This window comes from Theropithecus gelada, chromosome 19 (genome assembly GCF_003255815.1).
Source record: "Theropithecus gelada isolate Dixy chromosome 19, Tgel_1.0, whole genome shotgun sequence".
In the NCBI taxonomy this organism is placed as follows: Eukaryota; Metazoa; Chordata; class Mammalia; order Primates; family Cercopithecidae; genus Theropithecus; species Theropithecus gelada.
The window spans coordinates 43,766,662-43,784,563 of NC_037687.1; the positions used below are offsets into that span (position 1 = coordinate 43,766,662).

Genomic DNA, 17,902 nt, shown 5'->3' on the forward strand with positions numbered 1-17,902 from the left:
CCAGCTCTGCCACCAGGCAAATTTAGGTGAGTCTCAGCTGTGTGAGCCTGGCCGAGCAGGGAAGTGCTCAGAGCATGGTGGGGGAGTAGGGTTTAGGCAAGCCCCTGCTGGCTTCCTTCCTATAGTGACTTGGGACATTGGGAATGTCTGTGTTTACACAAGAGTGGCTTTTTTTTTTTTTTTTTTTGAGATGTAGTTTTGCTCGTCACCCAGGCTGGAGTACAATGGTGCAATTCTGGCTCACTGCAACCCCCACCTCCCAGGTTTAAGCGATTCTCCTTGACTCAGCCACCCAAGTAGCCAGGATTACAGGCGCCCGCCACCACACCTGACTAATTTTTGTATTTTTAGTAGAGACGGGGTTTCACCATGTTGGCCAGGCTGGTCTAGAACTCATGACCTCAGGTGATCCACCCACCTCGGCTTCCCAAAGTGCTGGGATTACAGGCGTGAGCCACCGCACACAGCCAAGAGTGGCTTTTTTAGCAGACACTCCATGTGGCCAGATGCCTGCTGCCTGGGGTAGCTGGTACCAGTGCCGGGAGCTCATGGAATGTAGAACTCCTGAAGGGGAAGCAGTTATCGGTCCCAGCTGCTGGTGGCCTGGGCCTGCTGCCAGGATCATACAGTGGGCAAGCCTGCCTGGGTTTCTTGTTTTACTTTGTTTTGTTTAAAGAGACGGAGTTTTGGCCAGGTGCGGTGGCTCACGCCTGTAATCCCAGCACTTTGGGAGGCCGAGGTGGGTATATCACCCAAGGTCAGGAGTTCGAGACCAGTCTGGCCAACATGGCAAAACCCCATCTCTACTAAAAATACAAAAATCAGCTGGGTATGGTGGTGGGCGCCTGTAATCCCAGCTACTTGGGAGGCTGAGGCAGGAGAATCGCTTGAACCTGGGAGGCAGAGTTTGCAGTGAGCTGAGATCATACCACTGCACTCTAGCCTGGGTGACAGAGCAAGATTCCATCTCAAAAACAAAAATAAATAAATAAAGAAATGGGGTTTCACCAAGTTTCCCAGGCTGGTCTCAAACTCCTGGCCTCAAGCGATCCTCCCACCTCAGCCTCCTGAGTAGCCAGGATTGTAAGTGCAGGCCACCATACCCAGCTTGAGCAAGCCTGTTCATGGGTCCTCAGTTTCCCCTGTTGCAGATGGGGACACCACCACCCTGGACCTTGTGGGATCTACTGTGGCCTTGGCCCAGAGGCCCTGAGCTGTGATGTGGCAAAGCATGGGCTGCTGGGCAAGGTAGGCACATGGTGATCACAGCAGCCCCAGTGAGTTCTCAGGCACTGGCAGGGGGCAGGTAAGAGGGAGGGCTGGCTCCTCCCTGGGGCACAACTGGGCCCCAATGGGTGAGCACCCCACATTGATCTGTGGCAGCTCTGTGGGCAGTGTGGGAGGACTAGCCCTGATCATGGCTGCAGTTCCTGAACTTCTTGGGAATGCTGGTCCCATGCTCTCCACTGACAGACACAAGTCCTCTGGGCATCACCCTCTACCCTCTCTCCCTGCTTCCACCTGAAGAGGGCTTTGTGGATAGGCCCAAACAGACACCAGGAAGCATTCCTCCAAGTTGTCAGTTTATTCGCTTAAAATACCTAAGTCCTTAGAAGCAGCAGGGCTGCGGTGGAGGGGCTGCACCCTCAGTGTCCCCGTGCCTTCCTCCGCACAGCCTGCACCAGCAGCTCCGAGTAGTGTTCCAGCAGGGCCTGCAGGTCTGGGCTGGCCAGAGGGCACAGCGTCGGTGGGGAGGGGGGTCCTGGGCTGGGCAGGGTCTGGGCTGGGGCCACACTGGTCCCCACCAAGCATTCGGCCTCCAGCTGACTGTGGATCCACAGGAAAGTGGAGACCAGCTCAGTCCGTGCCTGCTGCTGCCTGGTGTCCACCTGGCCATTGGAGATCAACTGCAAGGGATGCCAGCCTTGTCAGGGGCCAACAAGGCCAGGCGGTCCCAAGAGACCCCTCAACCCTTTCCCGACTCTGGGGTTTGGCTCACCACACGGTAAAGGTCGAGGGCTTCTTGGAAGGTGGTCTGCAGCCTGTGCAAGATGTTCCCCACCCTGTTCAGCTCAAGGGGGGATGGGGGCAGGGCTTCAGCCGGCACCCAGGGCTCACTCCAGCGGGCAGGGCTGCCCTGGAATAGACCGAGTGCACCTGAGGTAGAGAGGAGGCAATGAGCAAGACGAGCTGCATTCCATTGGTGTGAGCTGCCAGGGTGGCTGGGTGGACTCCATGCTGTCCCTCTGTCTGGAACTCTTCTCTGGGTCCCCAAGGCTCCCTCCCCTTCCCTCCCACAGGTCTCTGCTCCAATGCATCCTCCTCCCTGAAGCCTCTTCTCATCCTCTGGTTTGTAATCCAACCCGTCCCCACCCTGCACTCCCTCGCCCTCCTCTGTCCCTCCTGAGCATATGTCACTTCGTGATACATATGACGGGTTCCGTAAAGGTTTAGTCTGGGCATTGCCCCTAATGAAGATGTCAATTCTCTGTTTTGTCTACCACCATGTCCCATGTCCCAGGGTCTAGCACAAAGCCCAACATGTAATGCTTATTAAATATTTAAGTTAGTGAACGAATAAATGAATGGCACAGTTCCTGTGGGCAGGTCAAGTGTCCATTTTTGAAGCTGAGCCAACTAGCACACAGGATGAACTTAGGGGACAGTCCTTGCTCCGGGGCTGTACTCACCAGAAGTGGGCTCCAGGAGGGAGGCAGTGCCGCCAGGGACGCCAGGCCCGGCCTCTGGAAGCTGGGGGCTACTAGGGTGGGCAGGAAGGCCAGGGGACTCAGGAGCTGGGAGACTTGGGCGAAAGGCAGAGCCATGGAGCCTCAGGGTGCTCTCATCCACGGGGCTAGGGGCTGGGAAGCTCACTGCTGGGATGGTGACGCCAGGCTGGGCATCCACGGGGGGCAGCAGGAGCCCGTTACAGACACTTGACAGGGTCAGTCTCAGGTTGGCCCGGGCCTCGTGGTTGCCCCAGGAATGCAGGGCAGGCTCTTGGCCCTCACTGCCCAAATTGGGTGTTGCTGCAGCGGTGATGGCCTGAAGCTCCTGGCCCAGAGAGGCCAGTTCCCCAACAGACGATGGCCTACGGAGGGGCTGGGCCAGCGTGGCCACGATAGGGCCCTCGCTGTCACCGACGGAGATGCTGCGTGATATCCTGGCATGGGAGCTGGCAGTGGCCTCCATGTAGGAACAGGTGGAGGGGGTGTGGACACCCTGAGCCAGGCCTGGGGTGGACGCAGATGTGGGCGTTGGGAGCTTCCTGTCTGTGGGCAGCACGGAGGAGGCAGGGACACAGGACGCCAGGCTTGTAAGGCAGGGGGCTGTAACGAAAGCAGATGGCACTGACTCCCCCACACAGAGCTGACAGCTAGGGCCCCCCTGGCCCCACAGCTCGGCTGGACATCCAGCCGCTTGCCGAGAAACCCAGAGTTGTCCGTCTGGGACTGGGGCACTCACGTGGTGGGCGCCAGGCCTCCAGGGTCTCTTCAGCCTTCCCCGCAGCGAGGACCTGCAGGCACAGCTCTGAGGTGAGGACAAGACCTCGGGGTTCCCAGCCCCGTGCCCTGAGGGAGGTGGCTCTAATACTCACGTGGGTCCCGTCTGGGGAGGCATAGCCAGTATCTGCTCTGGGCTGGCTTCCAACTTGGTCCATGGGCTTGACCTCTGGAGACTTCACAAGGTGCTGGGTTGCCCGGGGAGGGAGGGTGTGGGTGAACCTGTAGGAAGGAGAGCAGGGGGAATGATTCTCATTCAGCCTGCTCCGAGGCAGTCAAGGAGCCAGAGGGTGGGCTGTGCTTGGCCAGCTTCTACCTGGATGCCTTCTGGAGGCTTGAGAGGAACTGCGTGGAGATGCTCAGGCGTGGGTTGAAGAAGTACTCCTCAGCTTCAGAGGCCTCCACGTCTCCCAGAGCTGCGGGGAAGAGCTCTAGGGGAACATCCCGAGGTGACCCTCATAACCCTTCCCGCCAAGCAGCCCCAGCCCCAGGCCAGCCAACAGCCCAGTGGGGCAATCCCTAGAAACCCTTATGTGCAGACACAGGGTACAAGCAGGGGCAGTGGGCGAGGAGGCATCGTGAGGCTCAGGTCAAGAGTGAAGCAGCAGGCCGGGCACGGTGGCTCAACTATAATCCCAGCACTTTGGGAGGCCAAGGCGGGTGGGTCACCTGAGGCCAGGAGTTCGAGACCAGTCTGGCCAACATGGTGAAACCTCGTCTCTACTAAAAATACAAAAAATCAGCAAGGCTTGGTGGTGTGCGCCTGTAATCCCAGCTACTCAGGAGGCTGAGGCAGGAGAATCGCTTGAACCGGGGAGTTGGAGGTTGCAGTGAGCTGAGATTGCGCCACTGCACTCCAGCCTGGGCAACAGAGTGAGACTCCGTCTCCAAAAAAAAAAAAAAAAGGAGCAGGTGTTCTCCACTCACCCTCACGGCCCTGCTGGGGAGCTGACTCCAGGGACACCAATGCTGTGCCCAGGCTGCACAGATGGCCTTGGCAGGTGCGGGTGAGGCAGGGTCCTACCTCTGCAGGGGGACTCAGTCAGTGTCTCGAAGTGGTGGCGGAGGAACTTCTCCTGCTCCGGAGTCTGGGGTAGGGAGCTGCTGGGGACGCTGGGTCCCTCGGGCAGGGACAGCTCATCTTCTGTGGGACCTGCGCATCCTGACAGGGAAGGAGGGGAGGGACAAGAGGAGCCAACACCATGAGTCACAGCAGACGCCACCTGAAATGGAGAAAGCAGGCCCCACCCATCCCTGCCCTGTTGCCTGCAGGCTGAGAAGCAGGGATCCCCATCTTCCAGGCTCAGTGGGCTCCAAGTGCAGGGCCTGTGCTTAAACACTGTGACTGGCCCTAAGCCAGGCCCGAGCAGCGAGTCCCCTGTGTGTCTGGCCCCTGCTTACCTGGAAAATGGGGTAGCAACGTGGCAAACCGAGGGGCGGGATCAGGAGGCGGAGCTGGGGAGTGGACGGCCGCGAAGCTGCACTCCAAGTCGGCCTCTGATTCCCCTGAGTCTGAAGGAGACAGCTGGGGTCAGGAGCCCACAGCCTGACCATTCAGGTGAGCCAGGGCCAGGGCTATGCTTCCCTGGGCTCAGTTTCCCCATCTGGAGGAGGGATGATAAAAGCACCCACCCACCATTTTATGAATGAGGGAAGTTCCACATCAAGGAGGTGGCAGAGCTGGGCTCTCAACTGTAGGCAGCTGGGCCCAGAATCCTCAGGCAGCAGCAGGGACCACATGTGTCTTCCTCGACAGACTCTGAGCTTCAGTACTGGGTCAAAGTCACCATCGGTGCCCAGAAAGGGGCCTGGCTGAATGCACAGACTGTCACAGGGTCCCTGCCTTTCCTGCACTCACCCTCAGGCGGGCTCTGGTCCTTTGGGCTGTCGGAGGACACCCTGAGGTAGGAGTCGCCCTGCTGGTCTCCAGGCCTGGCCTCCGCCTCCTTCCCACAATACTGGCTGCAGTGCCAGTGGGGGCAGAGAGGGAACAAGGACTTCAGCTGGAGACTCAATAGCCAGCCCCACCTGGAGCCCCTAGGCACCCGTACCCGCTGCTCCTGTAGGAGCACTGCCTCAGCCTCTCCGCCTCCTCCAAATGTCCCCTCCTTCCCCCAGGTCAGGCCCTCCTGTACCCCACCTGAAACCAAGGAACTAAGGCTGGGCTCCTGCCCCATCCAGGCCACAACTGTCCCCACTCCCACAAGCCCACTGGGAAGGCAAAGAACAGTTCTTCCAGGGTGCAGCTATCAGCTGGGGCTTCCTCCAACTAAAGCTCCCTTGGTAGAAAGGACACCCACCTGTCTGTCCCTGTGACTGTCACTTCTGCCTCCAGAGAGTAGAGGATGAGCTCACTGGCCTCAGATGATTCCCTCTGTTGAGGGAGGAAGGAGGGGTGCCCCCGGCCAGCTTCCTGGGGACTCTCTGACTATGGGGAAGACAGCACAGCCACTCTGAAGCAGCCATGGCTGGGGCCACTGTTACGCCAGGAACCATGGCTGGCTGCTGGAGGCTGTGACCCAGGGCCTGTGCCACGCACTCTGCTCACAACCAGCTTGTCCTGGGCTGCCCCTGCATTATCAGTCCCTTTATAGATGAGGAAGAGGTGTGGCACCAAAAATAGGAGGTCCAACCCTCTACGTGTCTATTTATATGAAGTTCAATAATAGGAAACCCAGTCCTTGGTTAGAGGTCAGAATACTGGTTATCCTGGTGCAGGGACCTGACTGGGAGGGGCAGAAACCTTCTAGGAGGTAGAACACACTCCAGATTTTACCCAGGGTAGTGGACACATATGAATTACACAGATAGTTCATCAACCTGTATACCTAAAATCTGTGCATGTTACTGGATGTATATTATACCCCAATAAAGATGACAAATTATAGGATAGGATAAAAAGGAATTTTGTTTGGAAAATAGTAGAGTAAGAGCTAAAGTTGCACAGGCACCTCTAAGAGCCCAGGCCCTATGCTTCAGCATGGATTCCTGTAAAAGCCCTCTGGGGCAGAAGAGATTGTTATTACCATTTAAAAGTTTTTTTTTAAAAAAAGAAAAGAAAACAAAACAAAAAAATTTAAAAAATATTTTTGTAGAGGTGGGATTTTGCTATGTTGCCCAGGCTGGCCTTGAACTCAAGTGATCGTTAAGTAATCCTCCTGCCTTGGCCTCCCCAAATGCTGGGATTAGAGGTGTTAGTCACTGCCCCGGCCCCATTATGACTACTTTTTAGATGACTGAAGCCCAGAGAGGTAAGCCTCTTACTCAAGGTCACACAACAGGAATGGGTAGGGTCAGGGCTCCATCTACCCAAATGTCCCCCACTTGGGTACAAGCCTGCTCTAGCATCCCAGCTCTTAACCCCCAAGTGACTCACTTTCCAATGACTCCCTGTCTGCCCTGGGAAGTCTTGCTGTGCAACAGTCCTGGGGCTCACCCTTCTACCCTTCACCACCTCACGTAATCCTCCCTGCCCCCATGGAGTGGGAGTCAGCCTGAGGCGCCAGGCCCTGGGGCCGTCACAGTGCCAGGGCTACAGACCAGGCTGGGGTGGAAGTGCGTACCTCACTCAGCAGGCTGGCCAGGCTTTGTGGCTCCAGTGAATCCAGAGTGGAGTTCTCCAGACTCTCGGGCTTCATGGGGGTAAAGTAGCAATCCAGGTCCTGGGCATCCAGGATGGTCTTGAGGGGCTCTTGGCCAGCCCGCTCTGCCCAACGGCCGTGGGGCTGGTAGCTGCGCTTGGCATGGAAGGCCGAGCCATCTGCCACATCATCGTCCCCTAGCTTGAAGGATATGGGACAGTCAGGCACCCGGCTGAGTGCTCACTCACTGCAGGGAGCGCCACAGACATTTCACACAGCCAATCCGGGCTCCTGGCTTTCAATACTATTCAGAAACAACTTCCAGGTACGTATCTCCAGCATGAACCTTTCTCTTTTTTTTTTTTTTTTTTTGTTGTTGTTTTTGAGATGAAGTCTTGCTCTGTCTCCTAGGCTGGAGTGCAGTGGTGTGACCTTGGCTCACTGCAACCTCCGCCTCCCAGTTTCAAGCAATTCTCCTGTCTCAGCCTCCAGAGCAGCTGGGATTACAGGTGCCCACCACCACGCCTGGCTAATTTTTGTATTTTTAGTAGAGATGGGGTTTTGCCATTTTGGCCAGGCTGGTCTCAAACTGCTGACCTTAAGTGATCCGCCCTCCTCGGCCCAAAGTGCTGGGATTACAGGCATGAGCCACTGTGCCCAGCCCATTTTGTTGGTTTTTGGTAGAGGTGGACTCTCACTATGTTGCCCAGGCTGGTCTCAAACCCCTGGGCTCAAGCAATCCTGCTTCGGCCTCCCAAAGTGCTGGGAATGCCCAGCTGGGATTCATGAACTTTTCTCTGAAACTTCAGAATTGCACATGCGATTGCTCTACATCTCTGTATGGATGTCTGGTAGGTATTTCAAAGTTAACATGCTGACAACACAGCTCCTCATTTCCTCCACACAAACCTGCTCCTCCTAAAGCTTCCCCTGTTTCAGTTGTTTTTTCCAGTTGTTCAGGTCCCAACCTTGGGATCATCCTTCATTCACCTCTCTTACTCTGTCTCTTATAATCCACATTGTCTTTCTCTTTTCTTTTTCTTTCTTTTCTTTTTTTTTTTTGATACAGAGTCTCACTCTGTCGCCAGGTTGGAGTGCAGTGGCGTGACGTCGGTTCACTGCAACCTCCGCCTCCTGGGTTCAAGTGATTCTCCTGCCTCAGCCTCCTGAGAAGTTGGGACTACAGGCATGCACCACCATGACCAACTAATTTTTGTATTTTTAGTAGAGACCGGGTTTTACCATGTTGGCCAGGATGGTCTCAATCTCTTGACCTCGGATTATACCCGCCTCGGCCTCCCAAAGTGCCGGGATTACAGGCATAAGCGACGGCACCGGCCTCTTTTTTTTTTTTTAAGAGACAAGGTCTTGCTCTGCTGTCCAAGCTGGAGTGCAGTAGCACAATCGCTGCAGCCTCCAACTCCTGGGCTGAAGCAATCCTCCTGCCTCAGGCCCCTGAGTAGCTGGGACTATGGATGTGCACCACCATGCCTGGCTATTTTTTTTTTTTTGAGACGGAGTCTTGCTCTGTTGCCCAGGCTGGAGTGCAGTGGCGCGATCTCGGCTCACTGCAAGCTCCGCCTCCTGGGTTCATGCCATTCTCCTGCCTCAGCCTCCCGAGTAGCTGGGACTACAGGCACCCACTGCCATGCCTGGCTAATTTTTTGTATTTTTAGTAGAGACAGGGTTTCACCGTATTAGCCAGGATGGTCTTGACCTCCTGACCTCATGATCTGCCCGCCTCAGCCTCCCAAAGTGCTAGGATTACGGGTGTGAGCCACCGTGCCCAGCCATGCCTGGCTATTTTTAATTTTTTGTAGAGATGGGGGTCTCATTATGTTGCCTAAGCTGGTCTTGAGCTCCTGGCGTCGTGGCCTTTACACGTATAGGCTGTTATGGCTAGAACATTCGTCCCAGTATCTCCCTGTCTCACTTGTTTCAACTCTGATCAAATATCATTTTCCCAATGAGGCCTTTCCTGTTTACTTAAAACTGCCACCCCCCAACACTCCTTATTTTCTCTATTTTAATTTTTTTTATGAGACAAGGTCTTGGCTCTGTTGCCCAGGCTGGAGTGCTGTGGTGCCATCTCAGTTCCCTGCAGCCTCGACTTCCCTGGCCCAAGCAATCTTCCCACTTCAGCCTCCTGAATAGCCGGGACTACAGGTATGCACCACCACGCTTGGCTAATTTTTAAATTTTTTGTAGAGATGGGGTCTCACTATGTTGCTCAGGCTGGTCTTGAACTCCTGGGCTCAAGCGATCTACCTGCCTTGGCCTCCCAAAGTGCTGGGATCACAGGTGTGAACCACCGTGCTGGGCCCCTGTTCTTATTCTCTTTTTTGAGACAGGATCTCACTCTGTTGCCTAGGCTGGAGTCCAGTGGTGCCATCTCGGTTCCCTACAGCCTCAACCTCCTGGGCTCAAATGATCCTCCCACCTCAGTTTCCTGAGTAGCTGGGACCACAGAGACGCATCAGTGCACCTGGCTGATGTATTTTCCTTCTTGATTCTTTTTTTTTTTTTTTTTTGAGATGGAGTCTGGCTCTGTTGCCCAGGCTGGAGTGCAGTGGCCGGATCTCAGCTCACTGCAAGCTCTGCCTCCCGGGTTTACGCCATTCTCCTGCCTCAGCCTCCCGAGTAGCTGGGACTACAGGCGCCTGCCACCTTGCCTGGCTAGTTTTTTGTATGTTTTAGTAGAGACGGGGTTTCACCAGGTTAGCCAGGATGGTCTTGATCTCCTGACCTCGTGATCCACCCGTCTCGGCCTCCCAAAGTGCTGGGATTACAGGCTTGAGCCACCGCGCCCGGCCTCCTTCTTGATTCTTTTCCCTCCATAGCACTTATCAGCACCCAACATACTACGTCACTTACTTATTTAATGGGGACACTGTTACTCACCCACACAGGCAAATGAGCCTGTGAAGGGAGAGGCTTTTGTTTCCCTTGTTCACTGTTGTGTCCCTGACATCCAGAACAATGCCTGGCACAGGGCACTGATCATGAACAAAGAGCTGTCTCACTGATCCTGGAAGGATGACAGGGCTTCTCCAGAGAAAAGAGGGACATGGAAAGGAAAAAGGGCTTCCAGAAGGCAGAGCCGGGGAGGCGTTTCCTCTGCCAGCCCCTGAGCAACCCTCTCCCTGAAGACTTACCAGCCGCTTTGCCCACAGTGGCAGCTTGCCGTTGGTTAGCAGGCATCGAGGATCTGGAGAGAGACACACAGAATCCATGAAAAGAGGACAAACATCCCAACAAACAGGCCACACACATAACCGGGCAGTCCCCAAAGAGGCAACACCACAACCCAGGGGTCAGAAGGCTCAACAGCACTGGCTGTCAGGGAAATGCAAACTTAAACCATGGGACATGGTATTTGACTCACAAGACTGACCAAGGTGACAAAGCTTAATACTACCAAAGGATGGCAGGAAAAGTGTGGGGACAACGGAGAGCCTAATGCAATGCAGGGTGGAGCAGTACCGGGTTTGGAGAACTCTGGGGTTCTCTTTTTTTTTCTTGAGACAGAGTCTCGCTCTGTCACCCAGGCTGGAGTGTGGTGGCGCGATCTCGGCTCACTGGAAGCTCCGCCTCCTGGGTTCATGCCATTCTCCTGCCTCAGCCTCCCAAGTAGCTGGGACTACAGGCGCCCACCACCATGCCCGGCTATTTTTTTTTTTTGAGACGGAGTCTTGCTCTGTCGCCCAGGCTGGAGTACAGTGGCATGCTCTCGGCTCACTGCAAGCTCCGCCTCCTGTTCATGCCATTCTCCTGCCTCAGCCTCCCGAGTAGCTGGGACTACAGGCATCCGCCACAACACCTGGCTAATTTTTTGTATTTTCAGTAGAGACGGGGTTTCACCGTGTTAGCCAGGATGGTCTCGATCTCCTGACCTCGTGATCCACCCGCCTCGGCCTCCCAAAGTGCTGGGATTATAGGCGTGAGCCACCACGCCCGGCTGCCCGGCTAATTTTTTTTTTTTTTGTATTTTTAGTAGAGACGGGTTTTCACTGTGTTAGCCAGGATGGTCTCAATCTCCTGACCTTGTGATCCGCCCACCTCAGCCTCCCAAAGTGCTAGGATTACAGGCATGTGCCATTGCACCTGGCTGGGGTTCTCTTTTAAAATAAAGGCCAGGCATACTGACTCAAGCCTGTAATCCCAGCACTTTGAGAGGTTGAGGTGGGAGGATACTTGAGGCCAGGAGTTCAAGACCAGCCTGGGCAACACAGTGAGACCTTTTCTCTACACACACCATGCCCAACACACACATATTTAGTTGGGTGTGGTAGGTTGAGCCTGTGGTCCCACCGACTCAATTGCTTGAGCCCAGGAGGTCAAGGCTACAGTGAGCCATGATCGTGCTATTGCACTCCAACCTGGGCAACAAAAAAAGTGAAATAAAATAATAAAACAACTTTATAAAAGTAAAAATAACCCCCGGATCCAGCGGTGCTACTCCTCAGACTCTGTCCTGGAGAAATCCTCACATTTCAAGGAGGCCTAGGAGTGGTCTCCATCTCCATAGCCTCATTAAGAGTGATGTGAAATCAAGAAACCTAAATGGCCACCTGCAGGGGAATAACTTAAAATTTCGGAGGCCTCTGCTTTGTATTCACCAATATTCAGGTAGATGAGAGACTTTGCAGAGGAAAAAGATTTCGGACAATATCCGCAACAGAATTCAATTTATTTTTACTTATTCATTTATTTTTTGAGACGGAGTCTTGCTTTGTCACCCAGGCTGGAGTGCAGTGGCACAATCTCAGCTCACTGCAACCTCCACTTCCCAGGTTCAATAATTCTCCTGTCTCAGTTTCCCAAGTAGCTAGGATTACTGGCGCACGCCATCACGCCCAGCTAATTTTTGTATTTTAAGCGGAGACGGGGTTTCACCATATTGGCCAGGCTGGTCTCGAACTCCTGACCTCAGGTGATCCACCTGCCTTGGCCTCCCAGGGTGCTGGGATTACAGGCGTGAGTCACCGCACCCAGCCTCAAATACATTTTTGATGCCTGATCAGGTGGTGTGAGTGGATGAAGCTGACTACAGTCTGCCCTCAGAAGTGATCACATGCTCAGATGTGGACAGCTACAGCAATTGGCTCAGAAGTGGGTACACCAGTCATACCAGGAATGTGAGTCACACAACCCTAAGACTCTGCTTGAGCTACTATAGGAAAGAGGTGTTCTATTCCCTATGGAGTTTTATAAGCCTGTAGTTACTGGGGGTATCTTTTCCCCTAGTAAAGGAAGAGTCTGTCCGTCAGCAAAGCCAACATGAAGAAAAGCAGAGCCAAAAGATACAAAAAAAAAGCTTCCTTTTATCATCTGTCTATCTGGATCCAGCCATGCTGAAAGCTAATCCTCTCCAATTTTCAGGCACCAAAAAATTCTCTTCCTGACTTAAGCCTGGTTGCTTTTATACTGAAAGAGTCTTGACTGATATGATTATTGAGTTTCTTTGTTTTTCTACAGACAGGGTCTCACTCTATTGTTCAGGCTGGAGTGCAGTGGTGTGATCATAGCTCACTATAACCTGGAATTCCTGGGCTCAAGCAATCTTCCTGCCTCAGCCTTCCAGGTAGCTGGCAATATAGGTGTGCACCACCAGGCCCAGCTAATTTTTTTCTTTTTGTAGGAACAGGGTCTTGGTATGTGCCAGGCTGGTCTCAAACTCCTGGCCTCAAGTGATCCTCCTGCCTCAGCCTCCCATGTAGTTGGGACTACAGATGTGTGCCACTATGCTCAGCTAATTTCTTTTTTAAAATTTTTTTTGCATAGGTGGGCTCTCGTTATGTTACCCAGGCTGGTCTCGATCTCCTGGTCTCAAGTGACCCTCCCATTTCAGCTTCCCAAAGTGCTAAAATTTCAGGTGTGAGCCACCACACTAAGCCTTATTACTGAGTGTTATTTATTTTATTTATATTATTATTATTTTTGAGACAGAGTCTTGCTCTGTCACCCAGGCTGGAGTACAGTGGCACAGTGCCACTGCACAGTGGCTCACTGCAACCTCTGCGTCCCAGGTTCAAGCAGTTTTCCTGTCTCAGCCTCCCTAGTAGCTGTACTACAGTTGCACACGCCACCACGCCTGGCTAATTTTTGTATTTTTAATTGAGACAGGGTTTCACCATATTGGTCAGGCTGGTCTGGAACTCCTAACCTCAGGTGATCCACCCACCTCGGCCTCCCAAAGTGCTGGGATTACAGGTGTGAGCCACCGTGCTTGGTCAACTCCTGAGTTTTAATATGTGCCAGGCCCTGTAAACAAAGTCATGGGCAAAACCCAGCAATGATTCCCTCCACTGACATAGTTTAAAACAGGGCCCCTTTTCCAACCTGGATCCAAGCTGTCTTTGGATGGTGTCTTCAGCATCTCTTCTGGCTCACACTCTTCCTCCAGATCATCCTCTGTCTGCTCTCCAGGGCTCAGGGAGCGAATCTCACTAGGTGTGGACACATACGTATCCTGCCTAAAACCAGGAATGAGGACGGTAAGGAGAGAATACAGGCAAACGGGCTGGTGGTGGGGACTTGCCTAGGGCCGGGCCCTGTGCTAAGCTCCATGTTAACATATTCTTGGCTGCTGGTCAAGATGGTGCTGGCAAGTCTCTCACTTGACACCGTCTCCCCACTAGAAACACATCACCACAATAGATGAGATTAACAAAGGCCAGACTACAAACGAACATAAACTCTTTCAGGGCTACAGCAATGGGACGGAAAGCCAAGCAGACAGTGGGACTGCAGTCCTGTGCTGGGCTCCCTGTAGGTGGCAGCAATGATGGTGGCTCCTCCCGAGTACAGGAAACTAAAACTCCCTTGGCATGAGGCAGGCACTGCAGCCAGGGCCCTGGTTCATAGCTTAGGGGTGGAGTGGGAGCCTCAAAACCAAGATACCAAGATGATACCTCTAATACCACCTCAGGACCTCAGGACCAGTGGCTCCTGTTAAGGCCTGGTCTCCACAGTGCCCTGGGAGTCACATGGAGCCAATGGCAAAAACAGACACACCCAGCAGCAGGAGAGAAGAAAAACCAAAAAACCTCCCACTCAAAATGAGCAACACCCAAACCAAAACCTCAAATCAAAAACTAGAACATGAGTTATCTGCAAATAAAACTGGCTTTGCTACATAAACACTTGAAAGAAGTATATTTAGAAGATTCAAAGAAGTAAGTGAAGCTACAGCTTTCAGATGGGAGTAAGAGGACACTGCGGTCCCACTGCAGCCCTCCTCTCAGACCCCCTCCCTACCTACCCTTCCCCTTGGCTGGCCGGTCTGGGACTGCTCTGTTCCCACAGCCACTTGGGGCATCCCCCATCACAGTGCCCAGGCTCGCCAAACACTTTGCTTTTCCACTTCAATACCCTTCTCATGGCCGGGTGCAGTGGCTCACATCTGTGATCCAGCACTTTGTGAGGCCAAGGTGGGAGGATCACTTGGGCCCAGGAGTTCAAGACAAGCCTGGGCGACACAGCAAGACTCTGTCTCTATTATTTATGAAAATTAAAAAACCCCACAAAACCTTTTTGTATGTATTACTGTAACTGCATATTCAAAGTCTGTCTCCCCGACCCAGCTGTGAGTGTGCTAAGGGCAGGGCCCAGGGCTGTCTTGGCCACTGCTGTGTCCCCAGCATCACTCCATGGGGCCCCAGCAGGGACTCATCCCTCTGGTGGAAGGACAGGGGCTGCCAGGACCTGGGGTGGCCGTTCTGCTTCCTGTCCTTTGTGTGCTGCTGCTCCTGGTGGTCGATCTCCAGCAAGTGCTGCTTCATGCAGTTGGTGATCTCCGGGCCCAGGTGCCAGATGAACACACAGCTGTGGAGGCCAAAGAGAGACATGCAAGGCAGAGGAAGAGTGAGCATGGGAGCTGTTGCCATGGCTGACCCTGAAGCCACCCTCACCACAGCCTGGACCCCATTCTCCAGATGCTCCTGGAAAACACACCCCTATCCGCTTAGTGCAGGGATGCTGGACTCGCCACATCCACACCCTGGGCCCAGGTCTGGGGCATTTCAGCAAACCAGAGCCTGCTCTGGAGGCCTCAAGACCTGAGGAAGAGGGCTGTGGGGAAGAACAGGGGTAAATCAAAGGGAGTTGACAAAAGGGACTTCGTTGAGCACCACCCATGTGCTAAAGAATATATGGATATCATCTCATTCATTTCTCACCATACAAATTTCTTTTTTTTTTTTTTTTGAGAGTCTTGCCCTGTTACCCAGGCTAGGGTGCAGTGGCGCAATCTCCGCTTACTGCAACTTCTGCCTCCCAGGTTCAAGTCATTCTCATGCCTCAGCCTCCTGAGTAGCTGGGACTACAGGCGCCTGCCACCATGCACAGCTAATTTTTGTAGTTTTAGTAGAGACATAATTTCTCTATGTGGACCAGGCTGGTCTTGAACTCCTGACCTCAGGTGATCCACCCACCTAGGTCTCCCAAAGTGCTGGGATTACAGGCGTGAGCCACCATGCCTGGCCTCATCACACCATTTTTAAGGTAAACGATGTTGTCTTTTACAGGGGAGCAAACTGAGGCTCAGGGTAAATAAGCTGCTCAAGGTGACACAAAAGTAAGTGACAGGCCTGGGATTTGTTTCTTCTTTTTAGGTTTTTTTTTTTTTTTTTGAGACAGGGTCTCGCTCTGTCACCCAGGCTGGAGTGCACTGGCGTGATCTGTGCTCCCTGCAACCTCTACCTACCAGGTTCAAGCCATCTTCCCCTTCCTGAGTAGCTGGGACTACAGTTGTACATGACCACACCCAGCTAATTTTTTGTAGAGATGGGGTTTTGCTATGTTGCCCAGGCTGGTCTTGAACTCCTGAGCTCAAGTGATCCACCCGCCTCAGCCTCCCAAAGTGCTGGGGTTATAGGTGTGAGCCATCATGCCCAGCTTAGAGCTGGGATTTGAACTCAAGGTTGGGTGTGACACCAAGACTCCCACAGTCCAAATTGGGCAGCTCAGAAATGCTTTCTACACAGGCAGGCTGAGAACAGTGCTCATGGTATCTGAGCCACAACTCTCCCAACGGTCCATGTCCTACCTGTCTCCAGATACTGTGATCAAGTGATGACAGTCATAGGTGAACTTCATGCTAGTAATAATTTCTGCAAACAAAGCAAATAGGCTGCACTTGCCTTCAGAGTCAGAGGCTGGGGGTGGGGGTGGTGGGGCGGTGAGGAGGCCTCCCAAGCAGAGAGGTAGACCCACCTGAATGGCCAAACATCTTGGCAATGCACTCGCCCGAGTAAAAGTCAATCACTGAGATGCTTTTGTCAGAGCAGCTGGTGGCCAGGAAGGTGCCTGAGGGGTCCACATGGACCTGCCAGGAAAGGGACCCACATGTCACTCCAGCTGCCTGCTTCTTCCTTATGAGGAGGCCTGGGCCCCTCCCTCCCCCATGGTGGATGTTTAGCACATGGGACCCTGGCAGGGCAGGAGCTCCTGCTCCCATTCAACAGGTGAAGAAATTAACAACCACCTCAGCAGTAACAACAGTAGCCAGGCCCTGAGCTAAGCACTGAACGTGTGCAAACTGAACTCCTCCAGAGAACAAGTCTATGAGCCAAGCTGTCTATGTGCATTTTACAGGGGATGATGAAACAGGCTCAAGAGATGATGCTTGCCCAAGGTCACACAGTCAGCCTGAGGCAGAGCCTGAATCCATAACTGTCCTAGACCGGACGCTCTGAGAAGGTCCCCCCTTGTCCTGAGTGACCCATGGCTGGTGTGGGCAAGCCAAGAGGGGAGTCCATGCCTCTGATTCTTCCCATTATACCCTGCTGCCACTCAAAATGGAACCCACTTAGATGCCCCGCTTGGGGAAGGGCTCTGTAAATAAAGGAAACGCAGCTGGGGTCACCCTCCCCACCCTCTCGCAAGCATCCTTGTTTAACCACGCCTGAGAAGGTGCTGGCCAGCGCGGTGCACTGAGGAAGGACCAAGGCCACAGGTCTCAGGTGTGGGCCATCACAATAGGTGGCCCATCAGGGCAGCAGACAGACGGGGGTCTCCAACTCCTTACCTTCAGCAAGGACCCTTCGTCACCCTGGGAGCCCTTGTAGCACTTCTTCTGCTTCCCGTTCACAGTGTTGTAGACTCTGGGGAAGTGGGGGTGTGTTGTGACCAACAGGGCCACGCCTACCCCACCACCTCATCCTCTGGGTCCTGCTGTCCTCCGCTCCCCTGGAAGCCCCCTGCTACCTCTTGTCCCCATCTGATGCCTAGACTGAAACTGAAACCCCATCTCAAGCTGAGGTTGTGTCCTGGGGTACCCACTGAGTTAATGCCCATCTCCCCCACACACTGCAAGCTCAGTGCTTGGCACTGAATGAGAAGGAACTGGAAAGGGGGTACAGAGCCTCTCTGCACTGCTTTGCCCCCTGCACACTCCCTCTCTGCCTCCCCCTGGCTCACTCCTCCACATCCTCCCCAGGCTCAGGTGTCTCTTCCTCCAGGAAGTCCTGCTTGATCCCCAGGTGGGGTCAGGTGTCTCTGCAGGGCCCCTGGGCTCCCCCATCTCTGACCACTCTGTCACTGTCTGTGGCTGTGAGGTGGCCATGTCCCCTCTGCTGGACTGTGAGCTCCATGAAGGAGGGCCTGGGGCTATCCTGGCCACTGCCATGATCCCAGCACCATCCAGCCCAGTTAGGTCCTCAGGGAATACAGGTGAATGAAGGAGTGTATATGCCACATCAGCACCTTAGTCATCCCACACAGGCTCTAGGGAGAGCCAGAAGGAAGCCCTCTGCTGACCTGGAGGCCAGGCCTGGGAGAGCCCAGCTTCTAAGAAATACTTGCTGGTGGCCAGGC

The 17,902-nt window shown here is 53.9% G+C and overlaps 1 protein-coding gene across 3 annotated transcripts in view; it reads right to left on the reverse strand.

Annotated features, from left to right (window-relative positions):
• Window positions 1-1,566: 1,566 nt before the first annotated feature.
• Window positions 1,567-17,902, reverse strand: part of WDR62 (WD repeat domain 62) — a 52,441-nt gene continuing 36,105 nt past the window's right edge. For 2 of the 3 annotated variants that reach the window (XM_025368564.1, XM_025368563.1), the window contains 17 exons: window positions 17,115-17,190; window positions 16,301-16,412; window positions 16,134-16,197; window positions 14,792-14,911; window positions 13,427-13,560; window positions 10,240-10,292; window positions 7,067-7,285; window positions 5,804-5,931; window positions 5,362-5,465; window positions 4,905-5,015; window positions 4,528-4,665; window positions 3,820-3,934; window positions 3,599-3,725; window positions 3,466-3,517; window positions 2,691-3,329; window positions 2,000-2,157; window positions 1,567-1,907 (listed from right to left, as the gene is read on the reverse strand). In XM_025368564.1, the coding sequence (XP_025224349.1) occupies window positions 1,647-1,907; window positions 2,000-2,157; window positions 2,691-3,329; window positions 3,466-3,517; window positions 3,599-3,725; window positions 3,820-3,934; window positions 4,528-4,665; window positions 4,905-5,015; window positions 5,362-5,465; window positions 5,804-5,931; window positions 7,067-7,285; window positions 10,240-10,292; window positions 13,427-13,560; window positions 14,792-14,911; window positions 16,134-16,197; window positions 16,301-16,412; window positions 17,115-17,190 (2,611 nt within the window). In that variant the 3' untranslated portion in view covers window positions 1,567-1,646. The remainder of the gene's footprint in view (window positions 1,908-1,999; window positions 2,158-2,690; window positions 3,330-3,465; window positions 3,518-3,598; window positions 3,726-3,819; window positions 3,935-4,527; window positions 4,666-4,904; window positions 5,016-5,361; window positions 5,466-5,803; window positions 5,932-7,066; window positions 7,286-10,239; window positions 10,293-13,426; window positions 13,561-14,791; window positions 14,912-16,133; window positions 16,198-16,300; window positions 16,413-17,114; window positions 17,191-17,902) is intronic. The other variant, XM_025368566.1, reaches the window with a different exon arrangement.